The sequence below is a fragment of the Trachymyrmex cornetzi genome, unplaced genomic scaffold (genome assembly GCF_001594075.2).
Source record: "Trachymyrmex cornetzi isolate Tcor2-1 unplaced genomic scaffold, Tcor1.1 scaffold579, whole genome shotgun sequence".
Classification (NCBI taxonomy): domain Eukaryota; kingdom Metazoa; phylum Arthropoda; class Insecta; order Hymenoptera; family Formicidae; genus Trachymyrmex; species Trachymyrmex cornetzi.
This window is the reverse complement of record NW_017299892.1, coordinates 783,943-809,201: the sequence shown is the minus strand read 5'-3', so window position 1 is coordinate 809,201 and position 25,259 is coordinate 783,943. Positions and strand designations below refer to the sequence as shown.

Sequence of the window (25,259 nt, the reverse complement as noted above, 5' to 3'; positions counted from 1 at the left end):
ACATTACAAAAATTTTTTTTTAGATTTTTTAGAGGTGTGAAACATTGTTTTAAATTAAGCGAGCGGCAGGAATTAAGTTCAACACCTAATATATTGCTGATAAAGATTAACAAATCACTAGGGACTATGCTGATATGATTAATTTTATTTTCTCATGAAATCAAAACATAACGAGAAATAACAAAAATACATTGTTGATATGTAGTAAGTCATAAATAATATGTATAATCGACGTTCTATTCAACTAACAATCGCGTCTTCAGGTTTTCCAATATCTCTGTCATCCTGTTCTCTAGTTCATCCCTTCTTTGTATTTCTTCTCTTTTCTCCTGTAACATATACATATGGAAAAAGAATATTTTGACGTAAGATATTATATATTTTTTTTCATAAGAAATCTGTCTAGATAAATTCTAAATTATTAATTTTTTTACTAATATTTAATTTCGAAAACACATATATATACTTTTATTTCAATTTAAAAATAATTTAATATTAAATAAGTAAGCTATTGGTTTTTAATTTTTTGAGAAATATTTTGAAAAGCATTTGTGAAATGAAATTTAATTATTTTCGATTATACACATTAAAATTTTTATGATTTATAATATAAATAATTTAATTGAAGATATAGAATATTCAAGATGTTAAACATTCTTTTCTTTTAATTTTTAAAGATTGAAAAAGACACTTTCTTGTTTGCGTTTATTTGTATATGTGTTGTGTGTGTGTGTGTGATTTTACTCCACATGTAGTCTGCATAAACTATTAATATTATGCGTGTGCCGTGTATTTGCGTGATTTTATTCTACACATCTGCACAGACTGTTAATGTAATTAATAATTTATACAGTCAATTATACACTTCTTTGTATTACATTATATGTTATTCTTGAGAGAATGACAGAATACAAGAGGAATTATTAAAATTAAAACTGAGTACAACTCGAGAACTTCATGCGAGTAGCAGAGCTAGTTATATGAAACGTGTATGTGACCTTTTTTCCACATCGAAATAGATTTTATTTGTTGCGCAAATTAACGAATGAACAATGTTTTGCCCGCACACTAATAATTTACTTGAAATATTTTTATGTAACATTACAATTAGATATTGCGTATAAATTCTACGTAGTGGATCGGTCCGTTCGGCTTTAATTGCGTCTGTTCCGACACTCTCAAGGTCGCCACTTTGTTCCGGTATTCTCTGACTTTGGCTTTCTCCGTGTCATTTTCTGGTTCATCGGTCTGTTTTATGATACTTTCGTCATCGTGATGATAAGCGGTCGGTTCCGGTGCAATGAACGCATCCGATTCCTCTGTAGTTTTGCCATTCTCCTCGACAACTTTCGTTGCATTATTGCTTTCGCTTCCAAAGTTATAATCGTCTTTGCTGAAACCGAAGAAATCATGCGCGCTCTGGGGATTGTCGAATGGCTTGCTCGTCAGAGTTTGCTGCGAAGCCTTTGCCTCTTCGTTGTTCTTGCGATTTTCTTTTTCTGTGTGCAAACTCCGTCGTTTTCTTAACAGCCGCGAATGACGCGGCCTTTCCGACGATCTACTTTGCGCGTTCCGATTTAAAGGCGGAATATTCTGCAATGTAAAGACTGGTCGAAGAGATTGCTCGGCCGTATTACTTGGTGGTTGCGGCCTGTGTATCTTATTCGACCAATTTTCCGTGTTAAGAATTTGACTTTTTATGTCAATATTAAACGGTTCTTCTCTCTCTCTCTCTCTCTCTCTCTCGCTTTGTGGCCTGCGTTCTTCAAAAGTGTATCTATAACGATCGAGTACGTTTGCTGGAATTTCTTGAGGCTGATAGTAATAGTCATATGGACTATTTGTGGTCTCGTTCAGATTGTATTTGGTGATGTTAGGTTTTACTTGGACGATCTGTTCACTGGCGCTTTGTTGATGAGCAACGTAGACTGGGTCTCGCGGAACTTCGGCATGTGGATTAGGAACTTGACTTTGCGAGTTCACAGCTTCGTTGGAGAAATAATAAAAATTGTAAGGCTGTCTATGTGGATGTTCCGGATTACCAACGAGTACGAGATAACCGGAAGGTTGTTCTGAAGACTTGTCATTCGCGTCTTGTGCTGCGATTTTTTTTACAACATGTTGATAATAATTTGGAGCATAATTTTGTGCGATAGGATAATAATTTGGTAAATTTGATGGAACGATAGTAGCCGCTGGTTCCGTATTGTCAAAGGCGTAATCGAAAGGCGGTGGCCATACTTGAAACTCTTTGTGATCGCCTTCGTGTAATTGTCGTGGTCTTTCAGGCAAACCGATCTGCGGAGTCAGCAGAGTCTGCTCTTTAAAGATTGTTTGCATGGGACCCATATTGTTTTCACTGAATCGGCTGTCTGTTAATTTATCTGCCTCTTTATAGTTCAGCCGTCGTGTAGTTGCTTGCTGTATCTTGTCATTCGCATCGATATAACGCACAGGCACGACTAAAGGCACGTATGTTCCATAATCGGCTTCTTCCTGCGATCCCGCGTTCTCTAATCTCACATCATCGTCTTCCTTATCACGGAATTGTCCCGGTTTTTTAGGTCTTCTTAATGTATCATTTTGGATTCTCAGATTCTCTCTATCATTTCTATCCGCTTCATTTTCGTCATTTAAGTCATATTCTTCGTACTTATTCTCCGGCAAGGCGTATTCTTCTCTGAGCTTCTGCAGCCTATTCAAATGTTCGTCGTAACCATCCTCGGCAGATGTCTCTTCATTCTCTTCCCGCGACACATCTTTGGGATTGTTGTGAACTCTTTGCGAATCATAGGCGTTAGTTTGAACATATGGATGCTTGAACATATTTACGTAATCGGCGATTCTATCATCCTTTAATTTCTTATTGTCTAATACCTCGCCGTAGCTGTCACGAATCACTTCGGGATTACCCTCGTGGAAATAATCGCCGATAGGCAACTGCTGATATCCTATTTCTACGTATTTGTCGAAATCCGCAGGTTGTTTATATCCATTAAATTGTTTGTTAGAATGATCGTCGTGATAATCTTCGTTTTCCTCTTTCTCATCCTTTGGAGATTGCTTCGGGGACTGCTTGTTCGGGAGATTCTTCTGGTTGGCATACTCTTTATGTCTTTCCACGGAGCCTTCATCTTCCTCATCATGATGCGTTGGTCTTCTCTCTTCTGTTGATTCATCCTTGGAAACATCTCGATTTCGATCAGCGATTTCCTCTTCATGGTCCCTGTATCTCTCATTTATTTCTTCCTCTTCGTAATGGTCAGCTTTATCACGATGTCTTTCTTCTTCCTCCTGGTTTGGATTCTTGATGTGCTCTTGTTGTTTGCGTTGCAATTCGTTAGGTTCGTTATTTTGCTGCTTGTTCAGCTCGTCGATATGTAATTGATGATTATATTTGTTCATTGGTTTCTTCACGTCCTTCTCATCGTAAATATCTTTTTCCTTCACCGTGTATCGTTCTGTGTCTTCGTTACTCCTATATACCGTCTCCTGCTCTTTCCGAACTGGCGTTTCCACATTTTCGTTTGAGTCACTGACAGAAACGGGTGGAGAAGGATACGGCAGTTCGAGATTCTCGACAGGATCGATTGGTAGAAGATTCGGCGCAAGCGGCAATGGGATCTTGACGAAGAACGGCGCCAACAGAGGCTGTTGCGTCTGCAAGTTTGTCCTCAGATCCATCGGAATCTTTGCAGGAAGCGTTGATGCGGGTCGCGATGTCGTCATCATCATTGTATTATTTTGACGACCGTGAAAGATCTGCTCATATTGCTGAAGATGTCCTAAAATGTTTGAATTATTGCCAAGGTTTAGCACACCGGTAAACCTGATAGTTTCTTGCTGCCTTGGCACAGTGGTATTCGCTGGTTGAGAAGATGCAACATTTTGTTTTACATCAACCTTGGGCATCATATTGGGCATTGCAGCGGGTTTTGTGACATTCGGATTGGGCAGCGAAGCGAATTGAACTGGAGTCACCGTATATCCAAAAATCTGGGCAAGACCTGATAGCAGAACACCGAGAGCTCTCTTATCACGAGGATTTTCCGTAGATTGTGTGTCGATTCCATCGGTTTCTTGTATAGGGATTTTCGATAGATTTTGGATGTATGTCAAAGGTCCTGCTCCGAATTCGGCGATTTCTTCCGGTGGCACCTCGAACGCGCGCGCGACGCACAGTAAACATAGAATTAATATTTGTTCATACAATTCCATCGTGGAAGACACCTAATTGATGTTCGGAAACAATCGCATACTGCACATTGAATCTATGTATTAAGTCACTTTTAACTATCAAACTAAGGCACTTTATTTTCGTATTAAACACGCGTTTCTTTTAAAATCAGTCTTTATTTTATCTGAAAAATTTACACATTCCTGTTTATATTTTAGCGTTTGTCTTATGTCACCAATTACTGTTATACTGTTTTTATTAGAAGATAAACAATAATAAATTATATAGATAAATGACTTAAAACTCTTGGCCGTAGATATTATTGCAATAATTGCAGTTGGATCGCGCTACTTTCGTGCCTCAGAACTCCACGAGGACTGTCGGCCGATTGTGGCGGCATAGCTTGTCATTAAACAGTGACTTGACGGGCGGGGATAATTTTTGCATAATATCGGAAAGAAATATCGAGTTTCTCTTGAATTGTACGAGCCTACTCGTTGATTTGCGACAAATGAAGCAGTACGATGCAATGCGCGCACGGGAACGATCGAGGTACGGAATCGCGCGCGAATAAGTTGGTATTACTGCTAAAGAAATAAATGCAAGAAAATTATGCGCGCTCATGCGATTCTGGCTGGATAAATTCTCTCTCGCCATTTAATTGCACGCAAAAATGACATATCTATCGCAATATTCCACAGTTTTTAAGAGAACGATAGATCCACATTAAATTTGTTAGTTTCCATCGTTAACAATAATTAGGTTTTATAAATGAAAAATTAAAGGTGAAAATTGCTTAATAATCTAATTATTCTATCTAGGAATGATTACAGCGAGAAACAACAAAAGAAATGAATTTTTTATTCTTGGTTACTTATAGAGAGGCCAATTGTTTGTTACGATAATATTTTTAATTCTATAAAGATAAGCATTTTTTTTATGTAAGAATTAATTTTTATAGTTCTTACAGATAAGCATTTATTTATATAAAAATGAAGAATATTTTTTATTTGAAATTATAATGCAGAAAAAAGTTTAAGATAACTAAGCCAGCTATTAAAGATATGACAGACTTGTCGTGCATGCTTGCGTTTGTGCATTTTTTTTAGTTTCCTAAGTGAAAGGGGATTCACCAGTGCGTGCACAAGCGTAAAATTAATTTGTATTTACTGTCGGTATCTCAGATTCTCAACTTACGATAGCTTGTCTACAAATGTAAAAATATTTTTATTTGTTCCGTTGAGAATTGCCAGTGTGAAGAAAAATTATTGTTCTCGTAACAAACTTTCTTATATTCGGGTCGACAACCTTATACTTTTAGAATCTAAAATAAGAAGCGAATATTGTTAAGAATAACACTGCCGATGTCGAATTAATCAATAGAGAACCGATATTGATTTCGATGAATTAAAATTTTACTTGTCAATGCATGTACGTAATTTATATTTCCCATTTTAAATGTGCTACATACAAAAAGAAGAAACCTACATTTTGGACATAATAATGAGATGTAAATATAACATGATATATTTTTAAAAATGATATGAAATTTGAAGAAGGCTTCTTGTACTAACTCAACTTTTAATTTGTATTAATTAACGCGATGTATTTAGCTGAACGAAGAATTTTGAAATTCAATCATTATGTAATAGATAAGAAATTTATTTAAATATATCTATATATGATAGCATTATATAAAATATATCTATCCGCGCGAGCGTTATATAAAATGTACCTGTTCGTGCGAGCATTTCCATAAAAACAATTATATTGCGTCCGACTACAGTTGATTGTGACAGTAGAAAGACGGGAATATTATGAAAGGTTGATGACAATAAATATCAATTTGAGTCGTTGTGTCCAATTAATATCGACGTGACCGATCACGATGATAACGTGTGTACGTTAGTACCAATTATGTGCTTTTTATACCTCAATTTAAACTTCGGTACGCTACCCTTCACGATTGAAATCCATGTAGGTACTACAATTTAAACTAAATTATAGTGTACATGTATTTTTCTTAAATCTTTATTGTTTTTGATACTTTTCTCTTGTTTTTATTTATAATTATGTAACTTTGCCACTGCCGGTTCTAACTCACTGCCAGATATAAAAAGAGAAAGACTGACTGAAAGATAATTCAATTAGCGAGTAAAACATCAACGCCGAGTATCTGATAGCGGTTAAATAACCCGTCTAACTCATACAGAGGTTTTAATGATCTTGAGACTAAATCAAGTAGTACGGATGATGGTAGGTTGAGCGATCAGACTAGCAATCGGTTTTAGCACCCAGGCTGGGTGATGTGAAATAAGCGACCGAAGCTTCTAATGAGGACCATGCCAGGCCTTTGAAGGAAGTAATACTCCTGAAGTGATCATAGATGCCACAAACAAAATGTAGAATGAGGAAATGTGAGAGGCATATGCCAACCTTGCAGGATCATAAATAAGAGCTATTGTAAAGATAAAAACTTTTTAAGAGTTTGTGCATTGATAAATCATTCCCTGAACTATTAAACCTTCAACTTCTTCAAGAAAGTCCGTTTATTGTCCAAACAACTTAGGTCAAAATCGGACAAAAAAGGATTTAAAAAATTCAATGTTATGGAGTCAGCTGTCCTGGCGAATTCTTACAGATTACGGCATATGGAATACGGTTATGACCAGTAATATTGTCATTTGTTAATACTGACAGTACTGACCGTGTAGAGTCACCTTAAGCGCGTTTAGGATATAAAAATTACCTCGCATTTTAAAATACACAATAACATCAAACTTTGACAATTTTCAAATATACAGTTAGACTGTAAAATAATTCTGTATTAAAATCATGCTGGCAGCTAATTTTTCTACCAATAATAATAATAATTATTATTATTATTTTATTGATGCAACTGTTTACAAGAAGTAGAGAAATATAATACATGATAGAAAATAAGAGCGACAAGTGCACACAAAAGGTGCAACAACAGCTAGAAGCTTAGAAGCCGAACCTAAGTGATAATGAAAATCTTCCAATCTGAATGATAATAATAATAAATCATATAAAAAGGCCATGTCATAAAAAGTCTTTTAATACTTTACAGCGAATAACAAATTCGAAACGTATATTTTGAGAGCAACAAAACAGTGCCAAATTTGAACAAGCGAATTTTTTTTCGAATAGTTTACTTTTGTAACTGCGTACACATTGAAGGTTTTTTGTTATTATTTATACCTATTTTACAAGTAATAAATTCATAACTTGCATATCTCAAGAGTAACAAATTTAGACAACATCTTCGTACCAAATTTAAGTAAGCAACAAATTTTTTATTGATACTTCACTCTTATACCGCCTGCACACTGAGAAATTTTTTCATTATTTACCATTATTTTATAAGCAACAAATTTTTAATTCAATATATATATTGTTACGCTATTTTAATCTCCTTTTAGCGTAATATCGTTTTTTTAATAATTTACAGAGCAACAAATTTTTTTTCTTTGGCAACTTTTTAGCAACAAATAAAAATGTTAGAATTGATTCTGCTCACTTTGTTCCGCTAACTTATAAGACGTTTGTTATGGCTTTCGTAAGTAGATGTATATGACTTGCTCCTTGGTCAGAGAAAGTTGCTATTTCCTAGTTTGGCGACAATAAAACCTCTTAGGACGACGATTCGCGAGGGAAGGATAGAATAAAAAAGCACACTGCGCGTTTAAGGAAGGGCTCGCGATTACACAACATCCTTAACACATTTAAGATTACGTAGCTTTGGATGAATTCGAAATATTTCATGGACGAACACAATGTAAACGGCAGTGCTATTCGAATTGAATGCAAGCGATGTAGTTTTATCTCCTTTGTCGTTAGACATTTAAGTCTTAAATACTTAAATATGGAATAAGAAATCGAGATTATACTCATTTTCATAAACGTTGTTACGCATTACATTATGAATTAATGTGGCAATGTGGCGAAAACGTAGTTACTGAACAAAATCAATTAGTACGGTCATGAAAGCAAATATAAGGCAAAGATATTTCACGGCATTATATTGTAATCTTATTACTTGGGGTGACACATTTTTATTCAATTAAAAAAATCAATTTATTAAAATATTACTTGCATTAATTTTTAATAATGAATTGAACAAATTGTATACGTGATATATTTCTCTAAAATCTTGTAATAGAGTGTATTTAATTTTATAAATTTACAAAAAATTAATATTTATTTAAAAAATTGACTAGTTGTTATGAACATGTTTTTCAAAAATTTACTTTATTATTGGTCATCTAAGAACAGAGTCTACTTGCATAAAATGATGTTATAGAAAAAATTTAGGAGCAAAATTTCTTTAAATTTTCATAAAAATCTCGTATTACTTATATAATTTTTTTGGAATGATTTCTCTCATAGAGATCGTCTCGCGAAAGTGAACGTCTACAATATAGCAATGAGTACTCGTCAATATCTTTTGCTCGATTCTTTGTCGTCGCGTGAAAGTGTAACATTTTTATCTTTTATAGAATAATTAAGAAAACATTATCTTCTTTTCATTGTTATATTTAGCGTAATATAAATCATGCAATTTTATCATATAATTTTATTGCATTTTTTTCGAATATTTTTCATAATATCTTTTATATTGTAAAAAGCAAGTGACAAAATAATGTTCTAACTTCCCATTTATCTTGTATATTTTCGATTAAAAAATGACCTCGGAGATAAATCGCGATACTCTTTCATGCAATCGTTATGTCATTTAACAATTCTTTAGATGGGAGTGGTTTTGTAGTTGTTAGTCGAGATGCTAGTTGTATGTGCGCGCATACCGGTGGATCTAGAATTCACCATAAATTTAGCGAACGACTTGTATAAGGAATCCAGTATAAAAGAAGTGTCAACCCCTTGGGTGCTATCAGTTAGTGCGCACCATTCTTAACATGAAGCTGCTGGTAAGCATTTAATTCATAGAGGTTGACATATAAAATTAGTGAATTTTGTCGGTAACCCAATTTTGTGCGTGAGATATATATAACATCTTTGATTCAATCAATCCAAAATTTTTTATATAAACAAACGTACTGTACGTCATTTTTCCAGATAAGAATGGCATATTTCGGAGAATACATATATTTTGATATGTAAATACATATAAATTTAGAAAGAATAATGATGCCAAAAAATACTCTGTTATAATTTCAAAAATCTGCTTCTGTGTTGCAAATATTAACAAAATTTTGATCAAGCTGGGAACAAATACTGTATTTATTTGAAACATTTATTTCATATTATCATTTATGTTGTTGTTTATCATTATTGATCGCGATATATTTCACTTGACGAAACGATCGTCCAGTTTGCAATATTTCGTACAGTCGTTCGTTAATTATGGTGATTCATATTCGTATTGTCCATATATCGATAATTGTTCTAGCTTTTGTTGTCGTTTATCATTCTGGCCTCCGAGAGTCTCGTCGCGGAAAGAACAGCCGACGGCAATGATGTATCATCACAAGTGACCACTGTTTTTCAAGCTCAACCGAGTGCTCAGGAATTCATAGGAGAAAAAAAATTAGGAAAAAGAAGCTACGATCTGCTTTCCTTGCCTTACACACGCACTTACACTCCCGTGTTACCGTGGTAAATAGTACAGATAAATATCTTGTCAACAGCGCGAATGTAAAAATCTCGGAACAGCAATTTGGCGCTGACAGTTGATTTATGCGTTCGATTTCTCAGGTATCGATTGGGCGGATTGAGTAGCTACGGATTGTACGGCAATGGTTGGTATCCGTCGGGCTGGCCGTTGTCATACGGTGGTTGGCACGGTGGTTGGTATAAAGGATGGTAAATTTCGAGTCTTGAAGTATGCGACTGTCGCTACGAAAGTACGCATCGATTTTTAGCACCTTTTTTAACATTTGATAATTTACGAGTGTTACAATTCGTGTTATCGTAATTCATAATATTTGTTGAGTTATTTGTGGATACATTATAGATAGAAAGTGTCATGACAAGGCATATCGATGTTTATTTTAAATTTAGATTTTACAATAGTTGTTAGTAGATACTTTGAAACTTCATATTTATGGTGCCAATTAGTTGTAATCATGTGTCAATTGTAAGACGATACAGCACTCGATCACTTACACATAAAAAATGAAAGCGTTAAAACTAAATAAATAAGTTATACGTAGAAAGAGCCAAATTATTATGTGCGTACCTTTAATCGTTTCTTTATATATGTTGCCAATATTTCTTCGCATATGGTGAGATTCTTGTCCGTATCCTGTGCAATAAATCAAACGAAATCTGTTTAGAACTCATTGAAAGATAAATTGTTTCACAAACATCAAAGAAAAACTTCATTAATCATTTTCTTTGAACGAGACCTTTAAAATACTTGTTAATTCTTTGATCTTTTGTATCTTTTGCTCTTGGTCGGGAGTCCGCGAAACGTTGCACATCTGGTATGATCCGTACATTTCAAGGTGAAGACGATAGGTAATTCGACAGTCAAATGGTTTTAGGAGTGCATACTTATCACTTATTCGCCGCAGTACGTGTTCTCATGCGCAAGTTACGCAGGGGGTTGCTTAGAAACGAGACGGCAACAAATATTTTATCGGTTTCCCAAGTATTGAATGTTTTTGTTTCGATTTCTCATAATATTCTGACGAATAATAATTGTATTGCAACGGACAAAAAATTTCTTAATTCATCCTTCGACTTAAATTAGATATCGATAAGTATAATAAATTAGATATCATCAACTGATTTGAGAGTTGCCATCTACAGAGTTATCATCTACAGCGAGTATTGAGACCCGGTGGATAAATCGTCTCTCTTCCGCAGTGCGCTTTTTTACTTTATCTAAATACAGCTATACTTTTATAACATTTAAGTAATAGAGAAATGTAAATAATATAAATAATTAAAAAACTTTAATGAATACAAAATATTTTATTTGTAGAGTTTGCCAAATACTGTAATGATAGTTTCCTACGTTATCCATCCCATTACTTGTCTCCCTGTTCTTTGTTAGATGGCAGCCGGAATACACATAAAATCGATTCTGCCACTTTCCCGCAAGGATGACTGATCCGAGCAGTCATTTCAGCTTAGCGAACCCACGATACATTGCGAATACTTACATACATTTACACATAATATACATGATTTTGTGAGTATTAATATTAATGTTATAAACATTTGATGCAAAATGGGAGCAGAATACAATTTAAGCTAAGAAGAGTAATAAAAATAAAAACACGATTCATATACGTTTGATATAATTATAATAGTAGGATACTATATGAGAGTTAAAGATTAATTTGTATTTCTTATAATAAAAAATACTTTGTGCGAGATGATATATTTAGAAATGTCATAAAAATGACGTTAACGGAATAAATATTTAAATAGCATTACAAATATTCAAAATTATTACTGCTAATTCAATTTGATTGCTCATGAAAATGAGTATTCTTTCAGATATATTAATTACGAAAACAATTGAGGCTTTTTTTTTATTAAGAAGCAACAATTATGTCTAATAAATGTTCGTCAGAATATATATTAAATTATTCTCTTTGTAAGTTCGTTATATTTATTTAATGCCAGTTTAGGTTTTTTTTAAAAATATGTAGGGGATTGTAGTCAAAAACTTCACCGTGTGAGAGTCAAAGATCAACTCGATGCATACTTTGAGATTGCGCGTTTATTAGCTCCATTGTGGACAGTGACAGTGGAAGGGAAGAGCGGCAGCATCTCCCTCCGGATGGACCAGTTTTTTATCCTTTACAACTGACCGCAAAAAATCAGAAAATAAGAGTCAAAGGCTAACTGGGTGCGTTTTGTGGCTCAGTGTTTGTATACGTTCGAGTGGACAGTGGTCATTGTTCCGGGGGCAGCATCCCTCGTCGGATGGACCAGTTTTCAAAGCGGGCACGAGCCCGCGATGATGAGCCAGAATAACAGGACCTCTCGTTATTCGAACGAACAGGTTTCGTCGAACGGGCGACTGCGAAGCGCAGCCTGTCGGGAAAAACAGCTTGTGATCTGTATCAAGTGAAAACTGGTCCATAGTTCAGGCCCTCAGTTCAGCAGCCCGGTGCCATCCACGTGCGATCTAGTCGAGATCAGAGATCAAACTCTCAAGAAAAGCAATGACGAGAATGGGAGCAGGTTCCACTGAATAAACGGGATCACGATCTTCAACCGCGCATCGGAAATGTAGAGCAGGTGGAATGTTTAGATCTGCGAGCGTACGAGGAAATTTCTTGTTTACATTAATGTAATGGATTCGCGAGAAAGTAATCGATTTAGTCATGCGCGAATTTTGCTCTTTGTCTTGAACAACACATGAAAATATGAAGCATAAAATACACATAAATACTCATTAAATAAGTTGTTTATTTTGAAAATGGAGTAAATCAAATTTGCAAAATTTAATTAAAATCGTTTTTTTTTTATTTTTACGTGAACCACATATTGAGTAAGAATAAGGTCGCGTATTTATAACAATGAAATAATAGTAATGATACATAAACGTATTTAATAAATAATTAATTTGTAATTGATTAACTCATAATTTTGAAACGGGATTACTAACAGAATCGCCAATTATTTTATGGTCTGCGTATTAAAGTACTCGCCATTGCAAAATTTTGTATTATATTTTTTGAAGAGAGCACTGTCGTCAAGCGTCAAATGAAGAATACGATAAAAGGAATTGTAGTTCGGATCTAGGGACAAAGACCGTGTAGTACTCAACCAAAAGGACGCGAAAACAAAGGCCGATGACGTGTGTGTCACATGAGACGTCGAAACCAGCCCACATTGGCCACTTCTTTCACCTGTCCATCACTCCCTGTCCTCTAAAGAGGACGCTTCTGAAAGAGGACATTTGCGTTTCCGTGCTCGTACCAGCTATTGTATGCCTTTATCGGCTGTTTCATGCTCTTCTCCGCTGGCAGTTCGCTTCACTGGCGACTGTGCGTTCGGTCGTAGGAAATGTATATCTGACGTGGGAGACAAAATAATTGCTCGCTATACCTTTAGTCGTAATCGGTCTTCGTGCTATCAACCTTCATCAGTCTTTTATCGATATTTTTATTTTTGTATAGAAATATGAAAAGACGAATATTATAACTTATAACAAACAAAAGTATTCGATCACAGACATAAATCTTTTTATTAAAATCTCTTTATTAAGATCTGCTACAATTTGAAAGTATGTTTTCTCTATCAATATAAAAGTTTAATTTTAATAATATTACACATTTTTGTTTAATTATGAATATTAATTTGTTTTTAGTTATTTATGCTACTAATTCATGTTAAATAAGAGATTTCTTATCGTGAAAAGTTATATATGTTTGTTGTAAAAATAAATTTGAAGAATGAGTATAAGTTTGACATAGCGACTGGTTTAATGAGGGATACTGGTAGAGAGGCTGACAATATGAATGTAAGAAAGAATAGTAAAGGAAACTTCCGCTGTCGAGATAATTTCAGCTTCGATTGTGAGAACCTGTTTCCCGCAGGGGGCCACGAAAGGGTCTTACTACCTACACAGCACATTACCTCCATTCGTATCGGTAACGAGGTCGACTTTACTCCGCAGCACTCTTCCTCCGAGATAAGGGGGTGAGAGGGTCATAGACACGCGCGTGGTATTACCGGGACACCCCGTATATAGGGAGGGCGTATTTGTTTTACTGCCTGGCTGCCGGCATTGGTTGAGAACGTGCTCCGCATTCTTGAAATCGTGCCACCCTTGTTACGGCATAGACTCTCCACCATCATCCCCTTCGCCCCTTCACCTCGCCATCAAACCTGGCTCTTTTCCTCGTCGCCGTAACCATCATAAGAAGGATCGTCGCCGATCCGCTCCCCTACGTCCTCCTCCGCGCGATCGTAAAAAAATTCTTAACTCCTGTAGTGCTCTCTACAATATGCATATAAGTACGTTGTACAAGACATATTTCACAAGATGTTTTTGAAATTGAGGAACATTCATCTGTTCATCGAACATATCGCAATAAAATAGTTGATATGATAATAAATGTTAAGATTACAGTACAGATCCTTTATATTATCTTCAAAAATTAGTTGTCAACATTGAAATTATCAAATTTATTTATTATACTTACTACATTATAACATAACAATATATCTAGTTCGAAAAACTTGGACTATATTTAGGAGATACATTTTCACACCTGGCGAGACGTAGTCCTTAATAAGAAAAAGTCGTGGAAACCGCATCATTAATCTTACAGTCTTTGCCGCTGTCAGGATCAGCGTTAAAACGGGAAGATTGTCTTCATCCTTTTCTTCAATAAGACTATAAAAATTTTTAACTTCTGCAATGGACACAAAGTGCTTCTGCAAAGACTGTGGAATTTCTCTTTCCGATCCTGAAGAAAAATTTACTGCATTCGTTATTCTTATACTAAATAGTTTTTCAAATTTAATTGCGATATTAATTATTTATTATTACTTATAATTTATATTATAGATACAATTATACATTAGTATACAATTTACATAAATTAGCACACGATTCTTCATACTTTTAGATTTCTTAATGATTACAAGTAATATTACTTTTCGCTAGTTTAACTCGTAAAATTGTTATCTTCTTTAATGGTTGATCGGCTCTCTACGAGCCATCTCGGTCGGTGCCTGATTTTTCGATAACGGCGCATTGTCGTACAGACACAGTCGTCACATTGCGGACTCAGACTATCTCGGCAAGACGAGAGAAACGGCAAAGGAAGAGTCCAGCGATTTCTGCCGATCCTAATTTACGGCCGGGATTTCAGGCGTTTATGTCTTTCCGATAAGGTCGTTCACGCAGATGCCAAGTCTGCACCGATGGATCTTCTTCATCCTACGCTCCCACTTCTTCTTATTCCGTCCCCGTCGATTTTCGCGTGTCGATAGGACGCGACGAAATGTCAGAGCGGAGTTCGTTGTACGTCGTTCGTCGTTAACGAGAGCAGGTATATAGGAGCGAGGTGTCGATTCGTCAACGGCGTGCGATCGCGTCGGACTCACGAAATTGCCAGCCATTTATCTACGATTTTCTGCCAGAAATGATATTGATCGGCGCTTCGTAAAAGTCGTGGTTGTAAGATTTAACCGCTTCTTACATAATAAAGTGCGATCCACGATGTCTCAAGAATACGGCGCAGTATCATGCCAGGTATACAAATAAGAATCTCTTTTATCATTCATTGCAAGTCAATATCTCTCGTCTTGTATTTATTAAAAAGTAATATTTACAATGTGTGAATGTTTGTAGCGATAATTTTAAACGGACAGACGTGTGCAAAGGGGACGCAAATTAAGTGAATTGTCTTGGACTTTTAACCGATCAAACAGGATCCGCAATAATATTTGTTTAAAGGACAAGCGACCGGAGATTCGCTTAAATTGGAAATTTTGCCTTTTTTCCATCTATGGAGGGTGTTAAATTCCCTGTGAGATTCGATTGGTCGGTATTTTGCGGCGGGCACAGATTTCCTGTCCGGAAGAATCGACAAGATGGGTTTGTTCACGATTTTCTATCGGACTGACGCTTTCTTCACTGATTTCTCACGCTCTGCCAATCCTCAGGATAAGTCAGATATATTTTCTTTGTCATAACACACAAACGAATATAATTTTGGTTGTTAGTAAATATTACATCTAATATATTTAAATTATTATTGGTGATTATCAATAGTGCAATACCATAAAATTAACATAATGACACATATTAAATTGTCGCAGCAATGTATATTAGAAGATGTATAATATTTAAGATATAATAAGACAGCATTATTATTATCTATATAATATCAGAAATATAGAAAATAATCTGGACTTTGTGTAAATATAATTTAATATCGATCGATACATCTTATACGAAAAATATTACTCTTTCTAAGACTTAAAATTTTTATTTTCATTTTCAAATTTTATTTTGAAAAGTTTTAATTGCTGAATTTGATTTGACTCATTTATCGTTAAGTCAGTAGGCGAGACAGTATCTTCTATATTTGCGTCTAAAGCTCGAATCTTTGGTATAAAATGTCTTTGACCTCGTAATCGTGTAAAATTCGTTAATTATTGCTGGACGGCCTCGCGGATTAGGGATTGAATCAGAGAATCGAAACCGAAGTATTCATGGATGAAATTCGTCATCGGGCAGAGTCACAGCGAAATACAAAAATAACTACTTCGTGACGTATAAAATTTGCGTTGCGGAGTACGTCTAAATATGTGACTGATTGATTTGTAAAAGATACATAATTGATTCACAAAGTTTGGCAGGTGCAAGAATAGGTATTCTTACATCTCGCTGTTTCTATCTTTAAATTGATCGAAACGACATTAGCATGCATATTGAAATATGTCAAATTTCTCTCATCTTTGTTTTATATTTTGGTAGCGATTATTTTATCTGTACATAAATCACTGTTAATTTTATATGATTTAGTATATATTTGATACTAATCGAGAATAAAATTTAATTAATATAAAAATACAATAAATATTTGAATATTTTTGCTATAAAACTGTTAAATTCGAATCGTGGCTGAAATAAGAGATAAAAATAGGAGATAAATGTAGGTAACTTGGCATACTTTGTAAATTTTTGTACAAAACGGAATATTATATTTTCGTATCTCTAATTAAAAATTTACTTCTTAATATATTCAAATAACCTACATAATCATCTATAATGTAACGCGTACTCTCCGTTTCCTACAACTAGGTCAAAACGAATTGGCCGAATGAATAATTAATTCAGAACGATTAATTTGATCTTCGACGACTCAACGCGCGCGAGCGCTGACAAGACTCGTTCCTTATCGAAGGACGCGAATTGTAAATGAGGCTATCGGTAGACCTACACTTCTTACTTTTGGCCGCTATTCTGCGACGTCGACAAGGGGGTGTTCGCTGGGGTAGGAGGGGGTTGAGATGGTCAGAATTTATAGCGTCTTTGCGATGGGACCGGGATAGAAAGGGGGTGGGTAGGATGAGGCAGAGCCGCCCCTCAGACTCAATGTTTTCTGCAGGGAAAGTCGGAAGTCGAGCCGAACCTTGGCCAGGACTAGCCGTCTACCATACGTCTTGCTAACAGACCGAAGAGGTTTAGTCGTCGAAATTGAGACTAGAAAAAATCCTATAAAATTATCCTGCCGACTTAACAATGTTTTCTGCACAACGTGTCTTTGATTACAATGTCACGGACCAATAACCCGAATTTCGTCTCTTAAATCGATACGAGACGGACAGGGTAAATTTTCAAAGCGTTTCTGGCATGGACAATTGGTGTTCGTTATCGGGTAGATTTAGTTGGACGAGCGGGTCCCTCCATTTTCCGAATGGACTTCTGACCCCACCATCCCATGGCGCACGGGGATGCTTTTTATTAGACTCCGCCAGGATCACCCGGTATACCCGACCACGCGCTCTCGCGCGCGTATGCACGCTTGTGTCTTTGTGTACGTGTATAAATGTACGCGTGTTACACGTAGGACGAGATCGTATATGCGAAGGCAGTGGCCATGTTCAGGGTGGAGGGACAGCCCCATTCGCCAAATTAACTGCGTTAGACCGGGGCCCCGGAATTCTTTACGCTTTCCTCGACCTACGACCGGCCATTTTACGCTGGATCTCGCGACGGAAACGATCGTCGTTCCTCACCCTCGATTTTTTTTTCATCGCATTTTCCTCCACTTACCACGTGTAATTCTCCCCATAGGAGACGTGCGTTCGGCAGATTTACGACGGTATTACATTCGAAACGGCGAATTCCGTGTTTTTGCGCTTTGACGATTTATTCTGAACTTGTTGTCATCGCAATTGATTGCGATATATTATTGAGAATTAAGTTAAGAATTAATAAGGCGACCGAATAGAGAATAAAAAAGAAATGTGATAAGAATTACCTAAAGAATAATGTACACAATAATATATCAGATTTGTTATAGTTAATAATTAATAATTATTGCTAATGTTGTAATAAATAAAAATTTTTTATGTCGTGAAGAGTGTGCGGTGTTTATGGTAATTATTAATGGCACACAGGTCTTAGGATGGAAGTATTTCTTTGCGAACTATTCGAAAAGAGGCGAAAGTGCATAACGCGGGAAACTTAAGTAACGATTTCTCTAAGAAAGTTTCGCGCGGCGAGACTTTAAAGCCGAGCGCCTGAGACGGCTTCTTAATCGAATCACTAATGCTTGTAAAATCTTTGTTCGAGACTCCTTAAAGAGAAGGAGATGAAGCACTGCGCGCGACTGAGAGTAAAAGCGTTTACTACAAGTTGACAAAGTTCCAGGTTGAAAAAGTGGGGTTACTTTTACCGACTATGAAAAGCCACAATAATATACTTTAAATCTGCTAATATTAATTACACATTATTCGACATAAATAAGTTTATCTATTAACATATTAATTCTATCTGATTACTTTTATAACGTAAAAGAGCTTAGCGTATTTTTTCGTAACAAAAATATTCGTTTTAGAATATATTTTATTTAATTTATTATTTATATTATTTAGTATATTCAAGATAATATTATTTCGTAATGAAATGTAGAGAACTATTTTCGGTATCGATCAAATTCTATTCCGAGAAATTATCGAGATCATTATTTAATTGGGGTTTCTATTAACCTACGGCCAGCAAAACGCGGGTACTTCGTCCTGCCATCATGAAATTTGCTACTAGCCGGTCCATCTTTGAAGGGTGCAGGAGATCTGCGTTCGATCGCGGACAACTTTCTGAATAGGTGATCACGTAAAACTGATTTAGCAATTCGCCCATTCCCGGGTGGCGCGATCTTAGTTCAAATTGAGTATAGTCCAAGTCTTACTCGGGTGAACCACTACTAATCCAATTCCAGAGATCTCGAGACGTTCCGAGGTGAATCGAGGATGTGCAGGGTGTGCGAGAGGTGGCCAAGGGGTGGTCGAGAGAAAGAGCCGTCGGGACGCTCTGCGGATAGACGAAGGAGAGAGTGGTAGTGGCGAGGGTGGACGAGGGAGAAAGAGAGTGTACGAAGTAAGGGTGGGACGAAGGTATAATATCGCCTATGCAAATAGCCTTTGGACTTAGACTGACTGAATATACTTTAGGGCCGGCGCGGCACGAGTTTAGACTGCCGTCGTATTTTCCGAGGAAGTGAGTGAGCGCTTCCGTGTGCATGCACTTTTAAAAAATTCCATCATCCGGAACCGCAGCTCGTTACGTCGCCATTCGTGTGACAAAGTCTTTGCGCCGTGACGAGATGTCCCTTTCTGAGATGTTGCGAAACGAAGCACGTTTAGTTATGCGAACAGACACATTCTCAAATTCCATACACAGCTATTTCAATTAAATTTAGTCAACTGAGTGATCATTATATAGATGAATCTTTATTTCTAGAATTGCGTTAAGTTTTGCATAACTTGTAAAGTGTTTTTTTTTAATTTTGTATTCTCTAATATTAAAATTATTCTAGAATTATTATATTTAGACAAAACTAAGATACATATGTAACAATTTTTTTTTGTCTCCGTAATAGCTTTGAAATATTAAATCTGCAGTTATAGTAATTACGTTTGAAATGGGATGAATAAAATGTTATTTATAATCTTACACACACACACACACACACACACACACACACATAATATAAATCGTTATCGCGTATTTTGATGCAAATGCTTTGCTCATCGATAATAATTCTATTATTGGATATTAAACGCTTACATAATTATTACAATTATTAAGAATATTTCTTCTGTGCACGCGGTACATTTTCTATATACAAAAATTTATAATTAGTATTAGCATAGAAATAAATTATATAATTTCACGCACATATGCATACATATATATAATGAAAAGGATTAAAATCAGCAGAAAAAAAGTGCAATTAGATACTATGTAAAATTCGTATACCTAATAATGAAGCTATTACTTAGCAATCAATAATCAGTACTTTATTATTCGGCTATTACTTAATAGTTACATTTCCATACGTTACACAACTCGTCGCACTCGTCGCAGAAAGTAGCCGAAGGAAAGTTGTACCGGTGTGTGAGTAAAATAAGGGATCGTGGTAATAAGGGGAAAACGTACTTGAGTGGTAAACGTAGCCGATGGGGCGAGCAGAGGGCAGTAGAAAGGGGGGTTGCAAAACCGAACAGAGTAAAGAGGGTAGGGGACGACATTAGGCTGGGTTTCCCGACGAGACGAGGGTAGGACGTTTGAGGTCAGTTCGGGGCGGTTTTTTCAACCCCCGGAGCGACTCGCTCAATACCAGGCCGCCCCTCGACTGACCAATGGTCGGCCTCCGGCCCCCACTATTCGCCCTGGCTGACCAGCCAGCCGATTGGACGAAGACCTCCCGAGGGATACTCTATCCGGCGAGGATACTCTCTCGCTCTCGGCCCCGGATCTTCTCGAGATCCGCTAACTAACCGGAGAGGAGAGAGAGATTACGTACCGGGTGTACCCTCGATATCGGAGATTCCGCGGAGATATTTCCTGCCCTCGGAATTCACAGCCCAGTCTCATCCGGTAAAGGAATTTCTGATGAGGGATTAGAATGAATTTACTGTCTCGAATACTGTACCGTTTATTCTCGCGCTTGCCAGAATAGCGTGGAAAATTGAAACTAGTGGCAATTGATTCTTCAGAGTATTTACAGGAAAATGATAATTGATTTGTTTTGATTTTAATTTTTCGATTTACAAACGTTACTAGTGAAATTTTGTTTTTCCAAAACGCAGAAATTTACGTTGTTGAACCTTTTCATAATTTTACAAACAACATTAATGTTGATGAACGGATGTATGTCCGTTATCTTGCCAACGTTTAAGTAACAAGAAATATTTGTCGCGATATACGTCAGCACGAAAAAGTATATTAAAAGTATCCATTCCGAAGTGGTGGGTGCATACGCGTGGCATAAACGTCCAGAGTAATATCTTTACCCGACTCTCGATGCATTTTATCGAGCAACGGAAAAAGCTTCCACTTTCTCGGCGGTGAGCGAAGATCGCGATACGTCCGTTTTCGAAGAGTTCAACATTTCCTCCCGCGTCACCCGCTAGACGCGTCACGGGATAGAAACCGTCACGCCGGGATACCATCGTCGATGCAAACGTACGTCGTCGTGTTTACCAATGTTATCAGCGTAATAATGGGACACCCCGTATCCGTCCAGCAATGCGCCCGGTCGTCCTACCGCTAGTTTGCTTGAGATGATATCGCTCGTTCTCCCGTGCTTTTCGTTAGATCTCGCCCTTACTAAAGCAGATGTGACTTGAGACTGTGTCGAGACGCCGATCAAGAACTGGTAACTTAAAGACACCTTAAAGTTCCCGACGTCCCCGGCGACGGACGGCGAGACACCCTCGCCGGAAATTTCGGACCGCCACTGACGGCCAATGGAAATGAAATCACGAGTTAATTCGGATCGATTTCTAACTTCGCTATTACGCTTCTCAGTTGCGTCTACATACCGTATAAGGGAAACTATTCCACAGAGTTAATAACCGAGACTTCTCTTTTTCAAATTGCAACATCGTGCTTTTAATGATTTTATTTAGATCTATATTATAGCTATACAGAGTGACGAAATTTATGATTCATAGGAAAAATTATAACTGCAAAAATGTAAAACTTATTTTTGTACTGTCAATCGACAAAGACCCTGTATATAAGTATTTACATGGTATAGTGATCGATAAACCTTATACCAAGCGAATATAGCGAAATACATTTTCCCTCGATCAAGACATTTTTTATGACGACTTCTTTTTACCGAAACGAGAATCACAATTCACCCGGTAGGGGAGCCACGATTTTTTTTTAGCACGACAGGTATTTCGTCAGTTATTTTTTTTTCTCCTCCCGGCGGTCCTCACTCGTTCACTAACGCAGACAGGGTCAGGGGGAAGGAGGACCGAGAGAGGCGAGTGGTTGAGCCCACGGGAACGGGATCAAAGGAAGAATTATCAGGGTTCCAAGCGCGGCCCGGGATTTGGTCCCGTAGGAGACTTACCACATGTAAATAAGGACAGAGCTTCTGTAGCTTGGTGCTGTCCTGCGTAAATAACATTTTTCCGATAGTGCTGAAATAACCCACCGCGCCAGTCCGGTACGAATCCTTGGCACATTGTCGGGCTCTTTTGTTACCTTTTTTCCCGGCTGCATAATTTTAAATCCTCGCCGCATTTTACACTGTCGAATATCGTAAACAAATTATATATCTCTGCTTTGTTATTTTCTTAGATTATCAGAAATATTGTTAAGAATTTCTTTATTACTGCACAGAAAATTTATGTCAACTATATAATATAGAAATATATATATAATATTCTTATAAAAAATTAAATTATGTACAATACATAACATAGAACATCACTAGGTATATTCTTTATCTTGTAATCTCATATTTTTTACGAATAACTCTTGATACAATTTTTATATATTTCTATATTCCAAAATTATTTGATATAAGTAAAGAATTTATTCTACGTATGAAGAAATTATATCTAATAACGAACTATTTATCTGTTATTTATGGTTAATATAACGTTATCGTTATTATAATTAATATCATAACACACTATTAAAAATATTTTAAATAAAATTATAAGTGTAGGTGAGCTCTCAGTGGAACAAAATTACATTTTGAGAATTCAAAGGGCAAAAGGATTTTAATACACAGTACATTTCGACATTCTCAGTGCGTCTCTTGATTTTCCGTGTTTCTCGTTTACCCATCCATTTTTCCCTCCTCTCTCTCCCTCTATCGGAGTAAAAGCGAAAGACGAGTATTTTTGTTTCCCTTCATTTTTTCCCTTCTCTTTCTTTTTTTTTCTCGCTAGGCCAGCATATTCGGCGCGGTGAAGGTTCTACGTTTCAAAATGTATGCAAAAGACCGGAGCACCCCGCGCATCCTAACACGGTACACCCCGTGGAGAAAAGTTACCCCTTCGTTCCGACGATCTCTCGAGTATTTCTTCCGAGATTGACATCACTGGCTGTCTCGAGGGATCACCGAAGACGTCCTTGAAAAATCAGTTTCAATGAAATATTTTCGCCACAAGAGTCGTCCTGGTTTCCATACGCTAATACAAAACTTGCGAAATCATACTGCGTTCTTGTCGGACTGTACTGGAGTCCGGTCGACGTAGTTACCATCGATTCGTGGTCGCAACTGTTCCGTCGTTTAAAAAAGGAACGCCTGGAGTCCTAGGGTGGAAAGACATCTTTCCCGACATATATTTCTGTTTGTCCAAGGGGCCAGGCACCAACCGCTGAACAATATAGGGTCATTTTACGTGTTTCCTTACACGGAAGCAGGTTGCCTCCTCCGTTTCTCCCTTCGCGCGTCATCCTTTTTCCCGCAATATGTCACTTTCTCTATGTATATCTCGATTTAGCATTTATTTTATGAGAGAGAAATTTTTATACATATATTTAATTTCTTAACATTTATAGTATAGTTCATCACAACTTTATCAAAACATTATCGATATTATTTGTTAATGATATATTTCTATGATAAGATAATTTATTATAATAATCAAATATTAAATACTATAAATCTTTTAACGTTTTTAACATTAAATTAATTTAATTTGAAATATTTACTTTAACATATATTGTTCCATCACGTAGCGTTAATCGATTATAAATTTTGAATGACGCTTATCAAGACGATGTGCTAGTATCAGCGGTTCAGGGCTCAATGGAATAATATTCCTACGAAATTTATAGGGGTTCGAAGTCTTGAGGGCAACTGTACCTAGCGTTGAACGGGTACTTTGCTTCGCGAAGACGAGGTGGCTCCCGGAGCCGCATATTGATTCACGATAATTTCATTATTTTTCCCAGCTTCTTGGTAACCGATTAATGTCTCTTCCGAGCAACTGTCTACCAATTGAAATGCAAACAAGCCGCGAAATCTATACGTCCGTCGACTTGTAATAATCTCTCCACTCAAGTTCGTTCCGACGATCGAAACTTCAACTGGCAGTTCGAGAATTTTTCTCGCGTCTCTTGATTTTTCTTCGTGATAAGGGAACATATAAATATGGAGACGTACACCCGCGAGATCTCGCGCGGTAGAAACGGATAAAGTGGCTGGCTGGCAGGAAGTAAAAGGGCGGTGAAGGGAATAAGAGCGAGCCAAGAGGGAGAGAAGAGAATTTTATTGGCTCTGACTCGGCGCCCCCTAACGTCTGCTCGTTTGCCTCGCAGATTTTCATATGTTTTCATCCACTTGGAAAATTAGGACGTTATGCAGAAATCGGACTCACTCTCTCTCTGTCTCTCTCTGTCTCTTTCCAGGAAAGTCTTGTGTACGCATGGTACTTTCTACGTAAGTTATTGGTTCTAGTATAGCAGACTGGTCTTTGAAAAATATTCACGAGAACTGTGCAAGTTAACTTGTTACTTAATATGTGATTTTTTTAAACACATTTTATAAGATGAGTTTATAAAAGAGACCAGACTTATAATTACGAAAATACAAAGGTGCGACGTCGCGACACAAGAATTCATTTATTATACCCTTTAAGTAACGCGTTTTCCTTTGAAGAAAAGGAATCTACATTTTACTGCGTGGAGGGAAGGAAATTTAATTAACGTGATTTCATGCAAGCCGCGTTCCGTCTTGTGGTCCATGCAGAGTTAAAGAATTCATGAAGGGGAAAAGCGACAGCTCGCACACGGATCTTTTGTTGCGGTGCTAGCAGAACCATTATGTGGAAACGAATGCTTCTCGCCAGCCGGCGTCATCCTGAACTAAGAAATTCAGCATCGACTTGAGGGTGGTATTCGTGTCGAGACGCAGGCACATCCACCGCAGGAAGGCGGCGCATAAAAAACATATTTCGAGGTCCTGCCGGGGCTGCGGCAGGGTGGACCTTCGTAGTAATATATCAAGTCAGATCGATACTATTCCACAGACTTCGGTTGTTCGGAAACCTTCCAGGGCTCCCGTCCACCTCCTACTCCTGCTCTCTCTCTTTCCTCCCTCCTTCTCTCTCTCTCTCTCTCTCTCTCTCTCTC

At 36.9% G+C, this 25,259-nt stretch overlaps 3 protein-coding genes across 3 annotated transcripts; 1 reads left to right on the top strand and 2 right to left on the bottom strand.

Moving 5' to 3' along the window:
• Positions 1–213: 213 nt before the first annotated feature.
• On the bottom strand, positions 214–11,052 carry LOC108766308 (uncharacterized). The gene is made up of 3 exons (XM_018515501.1): positions 10,567–11,052; positions 10,398–10,463; positions 214–329 (listed from the first exon to the last, which is right to left on the bottom strand). Exons 1-3 carry the CDS (start codon positions 10,657–10,659, stop codon positions 237–239), a joined length of 252 nt encoding a protein of 83 aa, XP_018371003.1. The 5' UTR covers positions 10,660–11,052; the 3' UTR covers positions 214–236.
• Positions 1,066–4,410, bottom strand: LOC108766306 (uncharacterized). The gene has a single exon (XM_018515498.1). It carries the CDS (start codon positions 4,216–4,218, stop codon positions 1,108–1,110), a length of 3,111 nt encoding a protein of 1,036 aa, XP_018371000.1. The 5' UTR covers positions 4,219–4,410; the 3' UTR covers positions 1,066–1,107.
• On the top strand, positions 9,045–10,334 carry LOC108766307 (uncharacterized). Its single transcript, XM_018515499.1, has 3 exons — positions 9,045–9,126; positions 9,609–9,814; positions 9,914–10,334. Exons 1-3 carry the CDS (start codon positions 9,115–9,117, stop codon positions 10,023–10,025), a joined length of 330 nt encoding a protein of 109 aa, XP_018371001.1. The 5' UTR covers positions 9,045–9,114; the 3' UTR covers positions 10,026–10,334.
• Positions 11,053–25,259: the final 14,207 nt, after the last annotated feature.